General features: G+C 45.0%; 1 protein-coding gene across 3 annotated transcripts in view; it reads left to right on the top strand.

Annotated features, from left to right (window-relative positions):
- Positions 1-18,873, top strand: part of dcbld1 (discoidin, CUB and LCCL domain containing 1) — a 39,712-nt gene that overhangs the window by 11,622 nt on the left and 9,217 nt on the right. For all 3 annotated transcript variants that reach the window (XM_042300714.1, XM_024378002.2, XM_024378003.2), the window contains 9 exons: positions 1,114-1,165; positions 1,467-1,539; positions 5,018-5,151; positions 6,884-6,924; positions 9,764-9,970; positions 13,363-13,484; positions 13,707-13,854; positions 16,850-16,954; positions 17,040-17,118. In XM_042300714.1, the coding sequence (XP_042156648.1) occupies positions 1,114-1,165; positions 1,467-1,539; positions 5,018-5,151; positions 6,884-6,924; positions 9,764-9,970; positions 13,363-13,484; positions 13,707-13,854; positions 16,850-16,954; positions 17,040-17,118 (961 nt within the window). The remainder of the gene's footprint in view (positions 1-1,113; positions 1,166-1,466; positions 1,540-5,017; positions 5,152-6,883; positions 6,925-9,763; positions 9,971-13,362; positions 13,485-13,706; positions 13,855-16,849; positions 16,955-17,039; positions 17,119-18,873) is intronic.

Genomic DNA, 18,873 nt, shown 5'->3' with positions numbered 1-18,873 from the left:
AGTGCTCCCGGAAAACCAATCAGCTTTGCCACATGCCACGGCTTGCCTTTCCTCTTCGTTTCTCTGCGCAGGGTGAACTTGGGGCTGTTTCTACAGGCATTGTTTCCAAACACAGCGTGGACCGCTGTCAGTCAGGCCAAGTTGAATAAGACACACATTTCACACAGTCTGCTGATCCAGGAGATTATAGGTGTCAGTTTGCAAACTGGTTTTGATGGATATCACTGTTTCCACCGTTGTTGTTATCCGAAGCATGTAGATGACCGTTGGTGGATAACATGCTGACCAAACCGTCTCCGTGCGTGTGTCCGCCATCGTGCGCATGTTGATTTTGTCTATCCCCACCAGACGTGTTTATGACACGCTGGTTAAAATACAAATACCAATACCAACCGTGGGAGCAGGTCGAAACACGCATGAAACATTCAGCTAGCTTGCTGTTGCTAGCTAATTTGTCCTGGGAGATAAACATCGGGTTGTTTGTTTTACCTGAAATCTATATGGTCCATTTTTTTTGTTGCTGTATCTTTGTAGACTTTTGACCCATTTTGAGTTATACAAAATTGTGTGTTCTCTACTCTGACAATTAATCCACATATAAAACAGGGAAACCTTGTCTCTCCTCGTTGATCCTTCGTCTGTGGATTTTATATGGCAGTTGGCCTACCAACTTTAAGGTGTGTTACCGCCACCAACTGGACATGAGTGTGGACTTTTTTCATCTTTCAATCACCTACGTGGAAGTGGGACTTCTCGCATCAAGTGTCTCAAATAGAAGTTATATTTTTGGGCCTGGCTAGGCAGACGCGTGCGAGCAGTTTGGATGAAATTATTGACTAATATGTAGGTGTACATTTATTTTGCAATGCTTGCAACATGGCCGGTTTGGTCAGCATGTAAGAGCGGTGTGTGTGTGTGTGTGTACACACTAATCTTTATCCCAGAGGGAGGGAAGGAACCAGGGTCTTCACCCTGTTGTTCTAATAGTGTCCTGTTATGGTCCCTTCTGCTCCACAGGGCTGGTTTCCTCTGTCTGCTCTACTCTGAAGCTTCTGGTCAGATGTATATTTTTAGCTCTCATTGTATCTCTTCCTTCTCCTGTTCCCCCCTCAGATCTGCTGACATGTTTAGACAAAGGCAGCCACTTCTCCGACTTAAAGTACAGGTAAGGGTGTTTCGTACGTAGGGGTGTGTGTCGACGACCAGTCAAATGTCTTCCTTTTGTGTCCTTGATGAACTGTAATGGCAATAGATTACTAGATTGATCATGGACCTTAATGGAAAATATTACCCCTTGTTACCAATCAGCTAGTCAAAGATGGGCTTCTCATTTCCTCAATATTCTGAAATATTTATACAATTTAGATTCCTGTATCTTATACGTCTCCATTTAAGTCAATTTTGTCCACTTACGGTGTTGTAATGTTGGTGTCCTCTGGTGTGTCTATTGTTGTCTACCCCCACAGGAAGTACTGTCCGGCAGGATGCAAAGCAGTGGCGGGCGACATATCCGGGGATATTTCCCAGGGTTACAGATATGTAAGTATAATTCTACTACTGTCCTCAAGGGTAGCCTACTGCATGCTTTTTTTTTTTACTGTATGTTCCCAGGTTTCTAAAAGCAGACAAATGCTGTTTGCTCTCTGCCTCCTCCCTGGGGAAAGTGTAACCACAGACATTGGACTCGTTATTTACAAGGCATCTTTGTGTCCTTCGAAGCCTTGGCAGCAGTGTGGCCCTGACAGGTTCTAGTCCCCTGAAGCAGCCAGTCAGCCAAGCACTTGTTTGTTTACTCTTCATTACATTAGTCTGTCCTGTCTTATGTCAGAGGAACTAAACTGTTCAGAGGCGCCACTTAGACCACCACCGTCCTCTGCCCACAGGTGCTTCGAGTAGTAGTAGGTTTACTGAATGGGCCCTTGTTAGCCAGAGAAACAGACACACCAAAAGCTGGATATGAGGAGTTGGCCCCAGGCTAACCAGTTGTTGCTGGTGCTTTTGTCTGGCTCCTGCTGTGCAAGTGGTTGTGATTTGTTGGGACACTGCTGTGTTGCCCGAGGGTGCTTGTTGTGTCATTTCTACCTCAGGGTTTATTTGGGGGGGGCCTTTGTTCCCGTGATAAACCCCCACCACCCTCCCCCAACACACACACACACAGGTTGTGGAGGTATACTGGATGGGTATTCTGTTTATGTAACTGTCGTGCATTTTTCCTCTGCAGCAGAGCTGGGTTTTGCTGTTTAGTAGGTTGCATCACAGGTCAGTCAAACCACAGAAGCAAGGCAACTGTAAAACCAAACAAAAAGTATTTGTGTCTAACTGGCCTAGAGGTCTTGTACTGTAGAACGCTTTGGGCTCCTTACACATATTTAGAGCTAGAGATTTGCGACCTTTCAGTGTAATACCTGGAAATAGTAGCTATATAGTAATACCATAAGATGTGTAATACTGAGGTAAACAGCCAAACACACACAGACTAAGCACTTAAGAACTAAGCACTGTGAGAAAGTTCTGGTCACTGATGTCCAGAGTCACTTCAGAACCATAGTTTTACCAGCCCTCCCACCTATGGGCTCAGGACATATAAAATCAATTATATGATCTCTATGGGGCTTTGGGAAACCTTTCATGTGGGCCCCCTGGAGGGGATCAACCCCAGTTGTGGTCCTCCTGCCCTGTCCACCCCTGCCTTGGCTGGTGTATCTAAAAAGAGAGGGGCTTTTCAGACCAGGGGCTTTCTCGGGCTCCTGAGGGTCAGCTCTCTCTTGGGCGTGATCAGGGCTACTGAATGGCCAGAGGTCAGTGTGACAATGTGACAGACAGCTTCAGGCTTAGGAAGCCCAGCAGGGAGCTCAAACCCCACAACAATAGGCTGCTGGAGCACAACAACAACGTTCCACCGTCTGCTGCTGGGAAGAAGCATGAGGGGTCGAGGGCCGAGGGACTGAACCATAGAGCTCGTCTCCAGAGCGATCGATTAGTCCACGTTGGCTATTGTATAGGGAGGATTTGGTGGAGGGCCTAGATTACGAGATAAAGCCTGTGGAACAGAAGTTGTTTTATCTGTCCACTGCACCCATTCAATAGACACGCTCATTAGCATTTAGACTAACGCAACCGTTTGTACATGTTCTGGGCGGTCTGTTGCATTAATGGCTCCTCAGAGTATATTTGGCGTAACCATTCACATTGTTTTGATACACTGCATATAGGTCATTAACGTGGTTATCACACCATATGTCGCCATTCCGTGTGAAGAAGCACTGTAGTAAATGAATCATTTAGCAATATGTTCTGTTTGTTGAAAGGTCATTTGTCTCTTTAGTCAGTGAATATGACCCTTGGGCATTGACAGCAGGGAAGTAAGTAACTGTTGATGGTTCCTCTTCTACTGTGTGTTATTAATCTCCCCCCGTGCTGCTAAAATGGTAAATGCTTCTCTGAAATACAGTAGTCAGCAGAGGTATAGGCGAGTAGGTTAACTAAGGCAGGACACATGGCCAGTCTCAGTTAGAACCAGACAGTCCTTGGCTGAAGTGTTAAAGCCATTATGTAGTCTATGCCTCTCCTAGTAACAGCAGCAGCCTTGAAGCCAGCCTTGCTCTAGCACCAGTCCATGATTAGTCTCTAGACACAACTGACTGGGGCCATTATCTAATATACAAACTACCAGAGCCTATCCATCTGCTCTATCGGCAGCCAGACGGATGGGCAGCAGGACAGGGTTATCTGTATTTATGCTGTCTTGCCCTGCAGTATATAAAAGATCAGGGTAATACTCACGAGACAGTTAAATCTGTCCCCAGAGCAGCTGTTATTCCAGATAAGAGACTCTGTAAAGCAGGTCCTCGGGGTCCCAGCCACTGGTCCTGTTATGGGAGCAGCAGCCCTCCCTCCCATCCCTCCCACCCAGCATGGAATATGTGCTCAGTGAACACCTAGTTGCCAGACCAGCCTGTCTGGAATCTAGCCTGTCTGTAATTTCAGCTGCAGGCTGAAATGAGCCAAAACGGATTTTAGCACAGAGCTTTCACCTTGTCTCCATGTTAAAGTTAGTTAGTATATATATTTATTTTTTACATTTGAATAACAATATGTTTTCAATAACTCATTTTTTGGGGGTCTGTATTAATGTGTTTGAGTGCTTGTTTCAATTGATCCTTGGACCCTAATGGAGAATGTTATCAGCAGAGCTCGGATACATTTTTAAAGCGCTCCAGTGATTTCCATGTTAATTGTAAGTCGTCAATTGTAAATCATCAACCCTGTCTTTTTGGAGAAAATGCATGTTTTATACTCTTATCTCTGAGGTCATTCCTACCTGTCCCAGTCTTTCATTTCAGCAGCAGGGTGGGTCATTCACTGAGCGGTAGGCAGCTAGCTATTCCAGAGCTATGTTCTGTGACAAGGTACTGCTTTTCTAAGTAACTCATCACCGAGAAATATGTTTGACATTCCTCCTATAGCTACAATTACCGTCATTGTCGCCCCTAGAACGCAATCACGATGTGCCTTTTTTCCCCCATGCTTAAGTTAAGTGTGGCGTGATTGAGAATGCATGGACCTTAAATAAGATTAGAGTCGACTGTGGCTCCATGTCATGAGATTGCCGCTTTCATTTGTGTTGAGATGCCTGTGCTCCCATTGCTGACACAGATGAATGATGGGGAGCGACATTGCGTACACACCGTCTATCATGGGGCGGGGCCAGTCCCCGTAAAGGGGAACCTCGGATGGAGGGATGGTGCATTGTAATGAACGAAAGATGCGCTGATGGATGCCGTGGTGCAAGCCTTTTCACTTAGGGTGTCCATGTTTAAATGTGTATGTTTCGTGGCCTACACTGTCTTGATGAAATGGTTTATGCCATGCGTAGTATTTCTGTGTGGCGGTGGTTTTTGGCTAGCTCACGGTCAGACTTTCGTTACCAGTGTGCGAAGTTTCCCTCTTCTCACTGCGTTTCGTCGTGGTTATCTGTGCTGACTGTCTGTGTCATCTCATATCTCTCTGCTTTCAGACGTCTGTGCTGTGTAAGGCTGCGGTCCATGCCGGGGTTATCCTGGATGAGTTAGGAGGCTGGGTATCCGTGGAGACCCAAAAAGGCCTGAGTCACTACCCCGCCACCAGAGCCAATGGGATCCAGTCCAAAGAGTGAGTACTGCGGAATGACATGCCATGATTAAGAGGGCGGGCAGTACAACAGCAGTAGATGTGAATGTCAGGCATCATATGTTGCCCTTAACAGCACTAAAGGATACTACTAAGGCTGCTCTTTAGATAGGCAGCCCGATTCTGATCTGTGAATAAGATCTGATGTGAAAAGATCTGATGTGATTGGTCAAAAATGATCAGAATTGGGCTGCCTGTGTAAATGCAGCCTAAGCAGGTACCAATTGGTGTCCAAAAACATTATCTACTGGCTTAGGATAGCTCGTTGTAAGATTCTGAAAGAAGTGGTTGCATGATGGGACACCTCATGTTCTCTGTCATCTCTGCTATGAGAGTGAAATAAATGGCACTTGCTCACTGCCCCTGACCTTGGATAGTTTACCTCAGTCAAAACAGGATTCATCAGGCAGGGCTAGCGGGCTTGCATTCCTGCACTGTTTCAGCGATAAGATTAGCCAGCTCCTCGCTAACGTCAGAGACACTCAGTATGGCCTATGGCAATCACCGAGATGTATGATGGAGGTCTGAGGTGGCCGAGGAAAGAATAATATTGGCCATCACTCAAGCTGTCGGTAATATATTCAGTTGGGCACAGGTTTCTGTCATTTAGAAGTAATACATGCGAAGATGACCTGAAAAGTCATGGCTATCACAAATTGACTTCAGAGCCCTAAGGCCTATAGCTATGTGAATGCATTAAAGCTACGTTGGCAATTGAAATGGCGACATTTTGTAATGTGTGTGTTAGGTTTCCACGTATCGTTGAACGCTGCCCATCAAGCAATCACTTTCTTAATGCTTTGTTGGATTCACTGGCTACACATGCACTGCTGAATTGAATACACACCTCCTTATAGACCTTGAGTATTTGTGGATTTCCCTTGAAAAGTGCTATGTCATCAGATCTACATAAAAGCATAGTGCTTCTCCTTTGTAAATGTACAAGGCTAATTCTCCAAATGCTTGGCCTTTGCTAAAAGGGGTGAGTACTCACTCGGGTTGTCAGAACCCACTGTTAACTGCAGCACTCCCAACGGTATTTAAGGTGGTATGAATGAAATGCAGAAAGAATTGGACGCTGTTAAGGCAAGTTTGACATTTTCCCGTTGGATTCTGCTGGATTTGGACATGAAATTCTGGAAGGAAAAACATCGCTTTCACTCAAGCCCCATCCCACCTCCAGAAGATGTAAGTCTCTGTCTCTGGAAGAAAAGATCAATATCTTGTTTGTAATGTGAAATTGGATGATGTCAAATCACGACGGAAACCTGTGTGTTGTTCGTACTGTATCCACGTTGTAGCAGGATCAGTTACATTTTGACTGAGATACTTTGATTATTTTGACACTCAGGTGAAATGTATTACCTACATTAAAGTGTTTTATCTTTTTGTAGTTTGACACACCTCTGGAAATTGAGTGATGGCTGAGAAAGATAATTCTTCCGACAAGCTCCCTTTAATTCACACCACCCCCGGTGTCTTAATGTGTTCAGGTTAATCCCCTAGTTACAGGCAGCGAGGAGAGAAGAGACTCCACAGAGAGTGGGTAGGGGAAACGAGGCACTGGGTCCTGGGGGAAGGCTGATTTGGGAAGACAACGGGGTGGGGATGCTCCTTTGTGGCCACAATGGATGTTCCTCCACAATGGCAGGCCCTCAGTGTATCATTGTAATCGTTGGTGCCATTGATGGAAATCTTATTTTTCTTCTTCCAGCGGTTCTTTGTCCGATGCTCTCTTCACGTTCGTCACTAATGGTAAGATTTGTTTTGTTCTCATTCGCTACTGATGTTATGCTTTTAAATATTTGTATTTCAAACAAAATGTGCTGAATTTGTCAAAGCCTACATACAACTTACTAAATGACAAATAGTACGCTGACATTTCTGACAGTTTGCTGATAGGTGTTGAAAAAGGAAATAGTTCACAGTCAACAGGTGCCAAATGGGCAAAATACCTACTTGATTTGGAAAAAATGAAAGCTAACATAGTCTCATCTTATCTTGGGAAGCATGGGAACCCCTTATCTCCTGTCTGTTTATTTTAATACGGCTGTTTGCAATCTGGCACAGTTTCATCCAGTCAGTCAACTCTACCTATGGAGAGAGATGGATAGATAGGCTCTGGCTATCTCACAGCAGGCAGGCAGGCCTCCAGGGAACACTCACAAATAATCACATTCACATCCTCCCAGAGACCCTGGACCCACTCCAATTTGCATACCGCCCCAACAGATCCACAGAGGATGCAATCTATATTGCACTCCACATTTCCCTCTCCCACCTGGACAAGAGGAACACCTATGTGAAAATGCTGTTCATTGACTACAGCTCAGCGTTCAACACCATAGTGCCCTCCAAGCTCATCACTAAGCTAAGGACCCTGGGACTGAACACCTCCCTCTTCAACTGGATCCTGGACTTCCTGACGGGCCTCCCCCGAGTGGTGAGGATAGGCAACAACTCATCCGCCACGCTAACCCTCAACACTGGGGCCCCTCATTGGTGCGTGCTTAGTCCCCTCCTGTACTCTCTGTTCACGCACGACTAAGTGGCTATGCATAACTCCAACACCATCATTAAATTTGCTGATGACACGACAGTGGTTGGCCGAATCACCGACGACGATGAGACCAGCCTATAGGGAGGGGACCTGGCCGTGTGGTGCCAGGACAACAACCTCTCCCCTCAACATCAGCACGACAAAGGAGCTGATCGTGGACTACAGGAAACCGAGGGCTGAGCACGTCCCCATAGGCTGCGTCATCTTCAAGTTCCTCTGTGTCCACATCAATAAGTATCTATCATGGTCCACACACACCAACACAGTCGTGAAGAGGGCATGACAACACTTCTTCCCCCTTAGGTGGCTGAAAAGATTGGGCGAGGGCCCTCAGATCTTCAAAAAGTTCTACAGCTGCAACATTGAGAGCATCTTGACTGGCTGCATTGCTGCTTGGTACGGCAACTGCTTGGCATCTGGCTGCAAGGCGCTACAGAGGGTAGTGTGTACGACCCAGTACTTCACTGGGGCCGAGCACACTGTCATCCAGGATCTCTATACCAGGCGGAGTCAGAGGACCCTGAACAGCTTCTACCCCCAAGCAATTAGGCTGCTAAATAGTTAGTCCGGGTAGCTATTTAACTAACTGCATCGAACCTTTTTGCACAAACCCTTTTGACTCCTCACGTATGCTGCTTCTACTATTATCTATTTGCTCCTAGTTATATGTACATATATACCGCAATTACTCGTACCTCTGCACACTGACTCGGTACTGGTACCCGTGTATATAACCAAGTTATTACCTTGTACCTCTACACATCGTCTCGGTACTGGCACCCAGTGTATATAGCCAAGTTATTACCCCATATCTCTGCACATCGACTTGGAACTGGTACCCAGTGTATATAGCCAAGTTATCGTTACTCATTGTCTATTTATTTGTATTATTTCTACCTTTCTATTTCTCTCTTCTTTCTCTTTGCATTGTTGGAAAGGGCCCGTCAGCATTTGACTGTTAGTCTACGCCTGTTGTTTACGAAGCCCGTGACGAATAAGATTTGAAATGAACCGTTGGTGTTAAGTATAGAGAGCAGAAGTATTCATTCAGACACGTGATGATACAACCGCAGATTGGCTGCATGTATTAGTCATATTTGCGCTCAGTAACTGGACAACGGTACCGGTTTCTAAGAACTTGTGATGTGAAACATTTCCAATTCAGTTCTGTTTCTCGTGGACTATTGGCCTTTAATATGTGATCGTTAGTGCCTCAAGGACTACTCCCTTTAACAAATCTATCTTTTGAGTGGAGAGATCTCTCCGATTTGACTTAGACAGCATCAATGTTCACGTGACACATTGACAAATGTCCTGACACTGACAAATGCTGCCATGACATACTTTCCCTAGTCTGGAAGCTTCATGAGCTCATCAAGAACGTCGATGTCCTGCACTTTAATCAAGACTAGCTCCTTATTGACTGTCCTCTGTCCACACACTCATTATGTTGGAATGGTGATGAGTACAGGAGTCATAGCTGCCTTAGGGTCCTAGTGCATAAGGGTTTAGCTTGTTGACGAGTCGACAGGGCTTTAGTCATATTTGTTACATAGGGTTTTAGTTAGTTGTGGAGTCGACAGGGCTTTAGTCAGACTAGGTGCTCCTGTGACTGTTCTGACAGAATGTCTCCCCTCAGAAAGAAGTGGGCTTTAGAAAAGCTGGGCTCACATTCCCCTAATGCTTCTCCACTGCCTTTGTGCTCTTTTTATTTTTACAACATGTGACTCCAGTTAGGAGTACAGAGGCGGATTTTTAAGACGTGTACATTTTCCTGTTGAGTCAATGCTCGCCACGAGTGGCTGTGTTATTGGTTCCACATGCGTTTTATGTTAATTAAACGCTGGTGCAAAGTTGAGGAACAATATACAGTCCCCCTCCTTTTGAATTTGGTTTTAAACTTCATCACTTATAAACCAGAAAAACAAAAACAAGCAGTCATGTTGGAGGGAGACAGTGGAAATATTTCCGTTAACTTAAAATTCTCCTGAAATAAACGTATTTACTTTTTCCTCTTCCTTTGTTGTTTTCTAGACTGTAAGAACCAGTCAGTGCTGCGGACAGTGTCTGTGAATGCCAGTTCATGGTGGAAGAGGGCAGGGGAGATGGGTCATCAGTCTGACTGGGCGCCCAACAGCTCCCAGGCTGACCCAGGATCAGGGAGCCGCTCCTGGGCTGCAGACCAGAACGACAGCCTGCAGTGGCTCCTGCTGGACCTGGGGGAGAAGAAGAGGATCACAGGTGAGATAAGAGTCCTACTCAGAAGATAAGTAGTGCACTGTTTTTTTTTCTCCGGATTTATTTGGATTCCCATATTGGCTCCACACCCTATCGAGCATGACTTGCTTGCCCAGCATGCCTTTGGGTTACCAGGCGACGCTTACGTTTGTTTGTTGTTGGAATTTAGAGATTTGGTTGTAGCCTACTGGTACATATTTCCACCGTTGCCACGCTCTCTGTCCTGATGAATGGCAATCCCTTCTTACTGGGCCTGCTCCGTGCTCAGCATACTGTAACCGTTAACCGTAATTAAGTAGGAGCCCTGGTGTTCTTGGCCAAGTCATAAAGGATCAATGGCAGAGCTTTGCTGTAGAGTTCCTCCCTCCGTGGCATCAATATAAAAACAGGCCTTCAGTTTTAACTCTCTCCTGCCTGGCTGCCCCCGCTAAGGCGCAACACGAACACATCTGTCGGAAAAAGCAGAGGAAGGATAGAATTTGAATCCAGGGATTAAGGTTGCTTTAGAGGGGGTAGTTATCCTTATAAAGGGGTCTGTCTCGTGATTTAACTCTGGAGGGCGGCTCACCACTGCCAAACCGTGGCACATGTACACCACACACACACACACACACAGCGTTAGAGAATGCCCCTCTGTATTGCTCCTCTACAAATAAGACAGAGACTTACAAAGGCTGGTTTAAATATAGGACCATGCCGGACACAATTTATTTTGAGCGTGGTGTGTGTGTAGTCAGCAAGTCACAAGTTAATGTCATGCTGCTTTACAACACATTGGGTTCCAGTCAATGAAGAATGTCTGCTGTTTCCGAAATTCAGAGTTAAGGGGAACATTGTATTGATTGGAATGCGAGCTATTGAAAATGGAAGCACTTTTATAGTAGAATTGTTGTTGTGCAACAATCATAAGATTCTATAGTCTGAGGAATACAACCCTTTCTTTCCTAGACGGTCATGCTTTTCTGATAATCACATTATGGTAGATTGGATTTCTGTTGTCAGAATATGTTCTGGGATTCTTCAGATGGCATTGAGGAGTACACCACATCAGTAACTGGCTTCATCAATAAGTGCATCGATGATGTCGTCCCCACAGTGACTGTACGTACATACCCCAACCAGAAGCCATGAGCTGAGCTGCCGCTTTCAAGGAGCGGGACACTAACCCGCAAGCCTGTAAGAATCCCGCTATGCCCTTCGACGAACCATCAAACAGGCAAAGCTTCAATCCAAGACTAAGATCGAATCGTACCTCACCGGCTCCGATGCTCGTCAGATGTGGCAGGGCTTGCAAACTATTACAGACAACAAAGGGAAGCATAGCCACGAGCTGCTCAGTGACACGAACATACCAGACGAGCTAAATTACTTCTATGCTCGTTTCGAGGCAAGTAACACTGAAACATGCATGAGAGCACCAGCTGTTCCGAACGACTGTGTGATCACGCTCTCCGTAGCCAATGTTAGTAAGACCTTTCAACAGGTCACAAGGCCGCAGGGCCAGACGGATTACCAGGACGTGTATTCCAAGCATGCACTGACCAACAGGCAAGTGTCTTCATTGACATTTTCATCCTGTCACTGTTTCAAGCAGACCACCATAGTCCAGGTGCCCAAGAACACGAAGGTAACCTGCCTAAATTATTACCGATCCGTAGCACTCATTTTTATGTAGCCATGAAGTGCTTTGAAAGGCTGGTCATGGCTCACATCAACACCATTATCCCAGAAATCCTAGACCCACTCCAATTTGCATACCACCCCAACAGATCCACAGATGATGCAATCTTTATTGCACTCCACACTGCCCTTCCCAACCTATGTGAGAATGCTATTATTTGACTACAGCTCAGCGTTCAACCCCATAGTGCCCTCAAAGCTCATCACTAAGCTAAGGACCCTGCTACTAAAAACCTCCCTCTGCAACTGGATCGTGGACTTCCTGACGGGCTGCCCCCAGGTGGTAAAGGTAGGGAACAACCCATCCACCATGCTGCTCAACAACATGCAGGTCCCTCAGGGATGCGTGCTCAGTCCGCTCCTGTTCTCCCTGTTCACTCATGACTGCATGGCCAGGCAAGACTCCAACCCCATCATCAAGTTTGATGACACAACAGTGGTAGGCCTGATCACCGACAACAATGAGGCCAGGAAAACAAACTCTCCCTCAACGTGGTCAAGACAAAGGAGATGATTGTGGACTACAGGAAAAGGAGGACCAAGCACGCCCCCATTCTCATCGACGGGGCTGTCCGGGGAGCAACTGCTCGGCCTCCGACCGCAAGGCACTACAGAGGGTAGTGCGTACGACACAGTACATCACTGGGGCCAAGCTTCCTGCCATCCAAGACCTCTATATTAGGCGGTGTCAGAGGAAGGACCTAAAAATGGTCAGACTCCAGCCACCCTAGTCATAGACTGTTCTCTCTGCTACCGCACAGTAAGCGGTACCGGAGCGCCAAGTCGAGGTCCAAAAGGCTTCTTAACAGCTTCTACCCCCAGCTTCTACCCCCAAGCCATAAGACTCCTGAACAGCTAATCAAAGGGCTACCCAGACCCCTCTTTTACACTTCTGCTACTCTCTGTTTATAATCTATGCATAGTCACTTTAATGAACTCTACCTACATGTACATATTACCTCAATTAACCGGTGCCCCCGCACATTGACTCTGTACTGGTATCCCCTGTATATTGCCTCACTTGTTATTTAACTGCTGCTGTTTAATTATTTGTAACTTTTGTATTTTCTACTTATCTACTTTTTTTACTTAACACTTAATTGTATTTATTTTCTTAACTTCTTAAAACATTGTTGGTTAAGGGCTTGTAAGTAAGTATTTCACTGTAAGGAATACCTGTTGTATTCTGCGCGTGACAAATAAAATTAGATTTGATTCAACAATTATGAATTGGAAACTCTTACACTCAAAGTTCACCAAAAGTACAATTTCAACCATGAGCCAACAATCCAATAGTTACTTTCAATACCTTGAGGGTCTGAGATCCTGTATTGGAATTATGACAGTAATTTCCTATAATGATAGGTGTGCTGCGTCTCCATATAACCCACAATGCCGTGTGTAATGTGGAGTAATGACATGTTGCGGGTCGCCCGTCTGCCGCCATATTGTTCTGGCCCAGTGCCAGGTGCTCATCTGCCACAAAAATGCTCAATCATACTGTCTGGGAGCTGCAAATGACTGTGACTGTTTCCACGTGGTGGTTCAGTGATTGTTCTGCTCTCTGAGATGATGTCTCCTGTCCCAGTTCCAGTACATTCCAGGACTGACCAATGGGTGACATCACTGCCTCGGACACAGAGAGAAAACATTTAAAGGGGGGGTGAAACATGCTGAACAATAGAAAGAAAGTGCGCTCTGTTTTTGTTCTACAGGAATTATCACGACTGGCTCCACAATGTTGGACTATGACTACTATGTGATGAGCTTCGTGATCGATCACAAGGAGAGTCGTCGGTGGAGGACCTACACACAGAACAATAGAACACAGTACATGGTGAGTATTCCAAATCAGGTTGTCTGATATCTGACTTCCGTATTCAATTGCCTGTTATGTCTATTGTTCCATAATTAACTGTCTTTATACATTATTGGACAACAACAGACCTTCCTATATGCATAATCAATGTCTTCTGTTACTCATGAGTCACAAGAATGCTTGCCAGTCCCTCTGACACTCTCCTCTCTCTCTCTCGGTCTCTCCCTTTCTCCCGGTCAGGTATTTGAGGGGAACCAGGACAGTCTGCATCAGACCAGGAACACATTCCACCCTCCAATCATAGCCCGCTATTTGCGCATCATACCTCACACCTGGCACCAGAGGATTGCCATGACTGTAGAGCTGCTGGGCTGCAACTATGTCAGAGGTACAAATCCTAACCACATCTAACCTGACTACAGCAGAAATATACAGTGGGGAGAACAAGTATTTGATACACTGATGATTTTGCAGGTTTTCCTACTTACAAAGCATGTAGAGGTCTGTAATTTTTGTCATAGGTACACTTCAACTGTGAGAGACGGAATCTAAAACAAAAATCCAGAAAATCACATTGTATGATTTTTTAAAAAGTAATCAATTTGCATTTTATTGCATGACATAAGTATTTGATCACCTACCAACCAGTAAGAATTCCGGCTCTCACAGACGTTAACGTCCCATCTAGCCTCTAGCCCAGGGAAATGCGTAGCGCCAAAATCATATAGTACTCGTTAAAACTCACTTTCATTAAATCACACATGCAGGGTACTCAATTAAAGCTACACTCGTTGTGAATCGAGCCAACATGTCAGATTTTAAAAATGCTTTTCGGCGAAAGCATGAGAAGCTATTATCTGATAGTATGCAACCCCCCGAAATACCTGAAGGGGACGAAAACAAAAGAATTAGCGTAGCCGGCGCTACACAAAACGCAGAAATGAAATATAAAACATTCATTATAAAACATTAATTATTAACATTTATTACTTTGACGAGCTTCTTTGTTGGCACTCCTATATGTCCCATAAACATCACAATTGGGTATTTTTTTTCGATTAAATCCGTCCATGTATACCCAAAATGTCCATTTATGAAGCCCGTCTGATCCAGGAAAAAACTGCTTTCCAAAACGCAACGTCATTTTTTCAAATTAAAAAAGTTGCCTATTAACTTTGACAAAACACTTCAAACTACTTTTGTAAACCAACTTTAGGTATTAGTAAACGTTAATAATCGATCAAATTGATCACGGGGCGATCTGTATTCAATAGCAGCAGGTCTTGAAATCTTAGTCGATATTCTCTCTTTCAAAACTTCCTCCTGTGTACTGGATGACAGGAAGTGCCTATTTCTCATTTCACCAAGGATTAACTTCAACCCAATTGCCAGTACTGGCGACATCATGTGGAAGCTGTAGGCATTGTAAACTGGACGCTATCTATTTTCCCTTGCCATAGACAATACAGAGACTGGCGGAGGAACTTTTTTTTTTTTTTTTTGTGTGAACAGTTTTCCTTGGGCTTTTGCCTGCTCCACACGTTCTGTTATAGTCACAGACATGATTTAACTAGGTTTAGAAACTTCAGAGTGTTTTCTATCCACACATACTAATCATATGCATGTACTATATTCCTGGCATGAGTAGCAGGACGTTGAAATTTTGCGCGATTTTTAACAAAATGTTGAAAAAAAAGACCCGATCTTTAACAGGTTTTAATTCATTTTTCTTTAAGAAGCCTGTTCTCCACTGTTCTCCATTACCTGTATTAACTGCACCTGTTTGAACTCGTTACCTGTATAAAAGACACCTGTCCACACACTCAATCAAATGGACTCCAACCTCTCCACAATGGCCAAGACCAGAGAGCTGTGTAAGGATATCAGGGATAAAATTGTAGACCTGCAGAAGGCTGGGATGGGCTACAGGACAATCGACAAGCGGCTTGGTGAGAAGGCAACAACTGTTGGCGCAATTATTAGAAAATGGAAGAAGTTCAAGATGACGGCCAATCACCCTCGGTCTGGGGCTCCATGCAAGATCTCACCTCGTGGGGCCTCAATGGTCATGAGGAAGGTGAGGGATCAGCCCAGAACTACACGGCAGGACCTGGTCAATGACCTGAAGAGAGCTGGGACAACACAGTCTCAAAGAAAACCATTAGTAACACACTACGCTGTCATGAATTGAAATCCTGCAGCGCACGCAAGGTCCCCCTGCTCAAGCCAGCGCATGTCCAGGCCCGTCTGAAGTTTGCCAATGACCATCTGGATGATCCAGAGGAGGAATGGGAGAAGGTCATGTGGTCTGATGAGACAAAAATAAAGCTTTTTGGTCTAAACTCCACTCGCTGTGTTTGGAGGAAGAAGAAGGATGAGTACAACCCCAAGAACACCATCCCAACCGTGAAGCATGGTGGTGGAAACATCATTCTTTGGGGATGCTTTTTTGCAAAGGGGACAGGACGACTGCACCGTATTGAGGGGAGGATGGATGGGGCCATGTATCGCGAGATCTTGGCTAACAACCTCCTTTCCTCAGTAAAAGCATTGAAGATGGGTCATGGCTGGGTCTTCCAGCATGACAACGACCCGAAACACACAGCCAGGGCAACTAAGGAGTGGCTCCGTAAGAAGCATCTCAAGGTCCTGGAGTGGCCTAACCAGTCTCCAGACCTGAACCCAATAGAAAATCTTTGGAGGGAGCTGAAAGTCTGTATTGCCCAGTGACAGCACCGAAACCTGAAGGATCTGGAGAAGGTCTGTATGGAGGAGTGGGCCAAAATCCCTGCTGCAGTGTGTGCAAACCTGGTCAAGAACTACAGGAAACGTATGATCTCTGTAATTGCAAACAAAGGTTTCTGTACCAAATATTAAGTTCTGCTTTTCTGATGTATCAAATACTTATGTCATGCAATAAAATGCAAATTAATGACTTAAAAATCATACAATGTGATTTTCTGGATTTTTGTTTTAGATTCCGTCTCTCAAAGTTCAAGTGTACCTATGATTAAAAAAATACAGACCTCTACATGCTTTGTAAGTAGGAAACCTGCAAAATCGGCAGTGTTATCAAATACTTGTTCTCCCCACTGTAACAGTCTGGTTGAGTGGGTTTGGCTGCAGGACAAGATGGTGTTATCAGTGAGTCAGTAATTGTGATTGATGACTGCCTTTTAGAGAAGCTTTGGTGAGGAAGATCAGCTCCTGTAGGGAACTGACCTATTGTTTTACAGTACATTTACTATAAAGTGGGGAAGTAGGATAGATCTGTAATTTTGCTGAATGTTATTGGCACATCTGTTGATCGTTCAACACTCACTCGCTACCACTCTTCTACTTTTTTTTTCTCTACTCTTCTCCCTTTCCCTCTTTACCCTCAGTGAACATGTCATCCCAGGTCACCCTGGAGACGGTACCCACCAAACCCAAGCCTCCGTTGGGGGACGAGGAGATCACTGAGCCGTTGCCCTCCCAGGCAGACCTAGGTACCCATCTCATTAAAACATTGCTTCCACCAGATGTTTGTTTGTGTCATAGCTGGCTAACATGCTCTCTCCTCTCTATTCTCAGTAAAGCTGGCCATCATCATCGTACCCACAGTCTTATCTGTGGTGCTCATTGGGATTTGTCTATTCAAGATGCTGCAGAAGTAAGTGGGTCGTTCATGTCATTTGAATAGATAATGTAATGCTTTTAGAGACGGTAGTGTAAGGTCGTGTAAGAAGAGCTTGCACCTTAATGACTCATGGGGTTCCTGTCCCCATGACAATGTGACTGACGAGCTCAGATTGGCCTGACCTTATATGGCCCCGTAGCAGCGGGTTCTCTCTACCGTGTGCCTACTCTCTAGACGATGTCTATTAATTATGTGTGGGAGATGGCGTCTGTCTGCCTGTGTGTCTGTCAGTATGGATGTGCCTGAGGAGGAGATCTTTTCAGGAAAATAGAGGTGAGGACAAGGAATAGATTGGAGCAAGGGAGAGATGTATAGGACAATGAGGGTCAGGAAGATTCCTAGAACGGTCCTTTGAAATTGCTGCCTGTCTGTTGCTCAGCTAACATAACAAGCCTGACCACCAACACAACCACAGTCATTTGTGTCAGTGAGAGAACACTGGAGGAGGATGCACAACACATATGTGGTTGTATACCATTCATCTTTTTGTTATCAGCCTTTGTTGTCTTTGGTTATGTGGAGGTGGAAGGTAGAGGGGCTTAAAAGCTTCCTCAAGCTTCCCAGCCAAAACAGTTCGGAAGAGTTTGCGGTTATATTATGACGATATTTTGTGAAATGTTTGTTTGGTCGGCTGTTCCGGCACATTTTTTTTCTGGAGGCAAGCCGAAGTCGGTAGCTGAAGTTTGCGCTTCTTTGTCTGTGATTGGTCAACAGTGGGGATTATAGGGCCTCCTGAGTGGCGCAGCGGTCTAAGGTATCACTACTGATCCGGGTTCGATCCCGGGCTGTGTCGCAGCTGGCCTTAACCGGGAGACCCATGAGGCGGCGCACAATTGGCCAAGCATTGTCCGGGTTAGTGGAGGGTTTGGCCAGCCGGGATGTCCTTGTCCAATACCGCTCTAGTGACTCCTTGTGGAGGCCGGGCGCAGCGCACGCTGACTTCAGTCCCCAGCTGTATCGTGTTTCTTCTGACACATTGGTGCGGCTGGCTTCTGGGTAAAGCGAGCAGTGTGTCAAGAAGCAGTGCGGCATGGTTGGGTTGTGTTTCAGAGGACGCATGGCTCTCAACCTTCGCCTCTCCCAAGTCCGTCCGGGAGTTGCAGTGTTGGGACAAGAGTAAGTACCAATTTGGATATCACAAAATTGGGGAGAAAAAAGGGGTAAAAAGTGCAAAAAAACAGTAGGCATTATTCAATAAAGTCTTTGTTGCCATTCAATGAGAGACGACTCGTTTTCATGTTTTTTTTTTTTTCATTTTTTTTTTCAACCAAACAACTTGGTTAGATAAAAAATTGCGCTTCTAAGATCTCGGCAAAAACTTCAAAATGAATTACAGATTTCTTGAGTCTTCGTTAGGGAAATATTCAGAGGTGGAAACTTTCCTTGGGAATAAATGGAAATATATACAAATGTAATATTAATACCATTTTAAATGTAGCTGTTTTTTGCATTGGATATATTTACCATATCTTATTGAGACAGAAACATAAACCTTTTACCTTATCATAAGTAGATCCTTCCAATAGAAAAAAAATAGAAAATTGTTACAAGTTGAACTTTAATGAAATGAGTTGACTCTTCACATGGGATGATTTCACTGAACAACAAAAGAAAGGGAATATTGAATGATCCCCAATGAACCATCGCATCTCCCAAAAACATTTTCAACATACATCTGTAAAATGATAGTCTAGAAACTAAAGCTTTGATTGTCTTCTCCCTGCACCT

This window comes from Oncorhynchus tshawytscha, linkage group LG18 (genome assembly GCF_018296145.1).
Source record: "Oncorhynchus tshawytscha isolate Ot180627B linkage group LG18, Otsh_v2.0, whole genome shotgun sequence".
Classification (NCBI taxonomy): domain Eukaryota; kingdom Metazoa; phylum Chordata; class Actinopteri; order Salmoniformes; family Salmonidae; genus Oncorhynchus; species Oncorhynchus tshawytscha.
The sequence above is the reverse complement of the archived record's forward strand: the minus strand, read 5'-3'. Positions and strand labels throughout refer to the sequence as shown.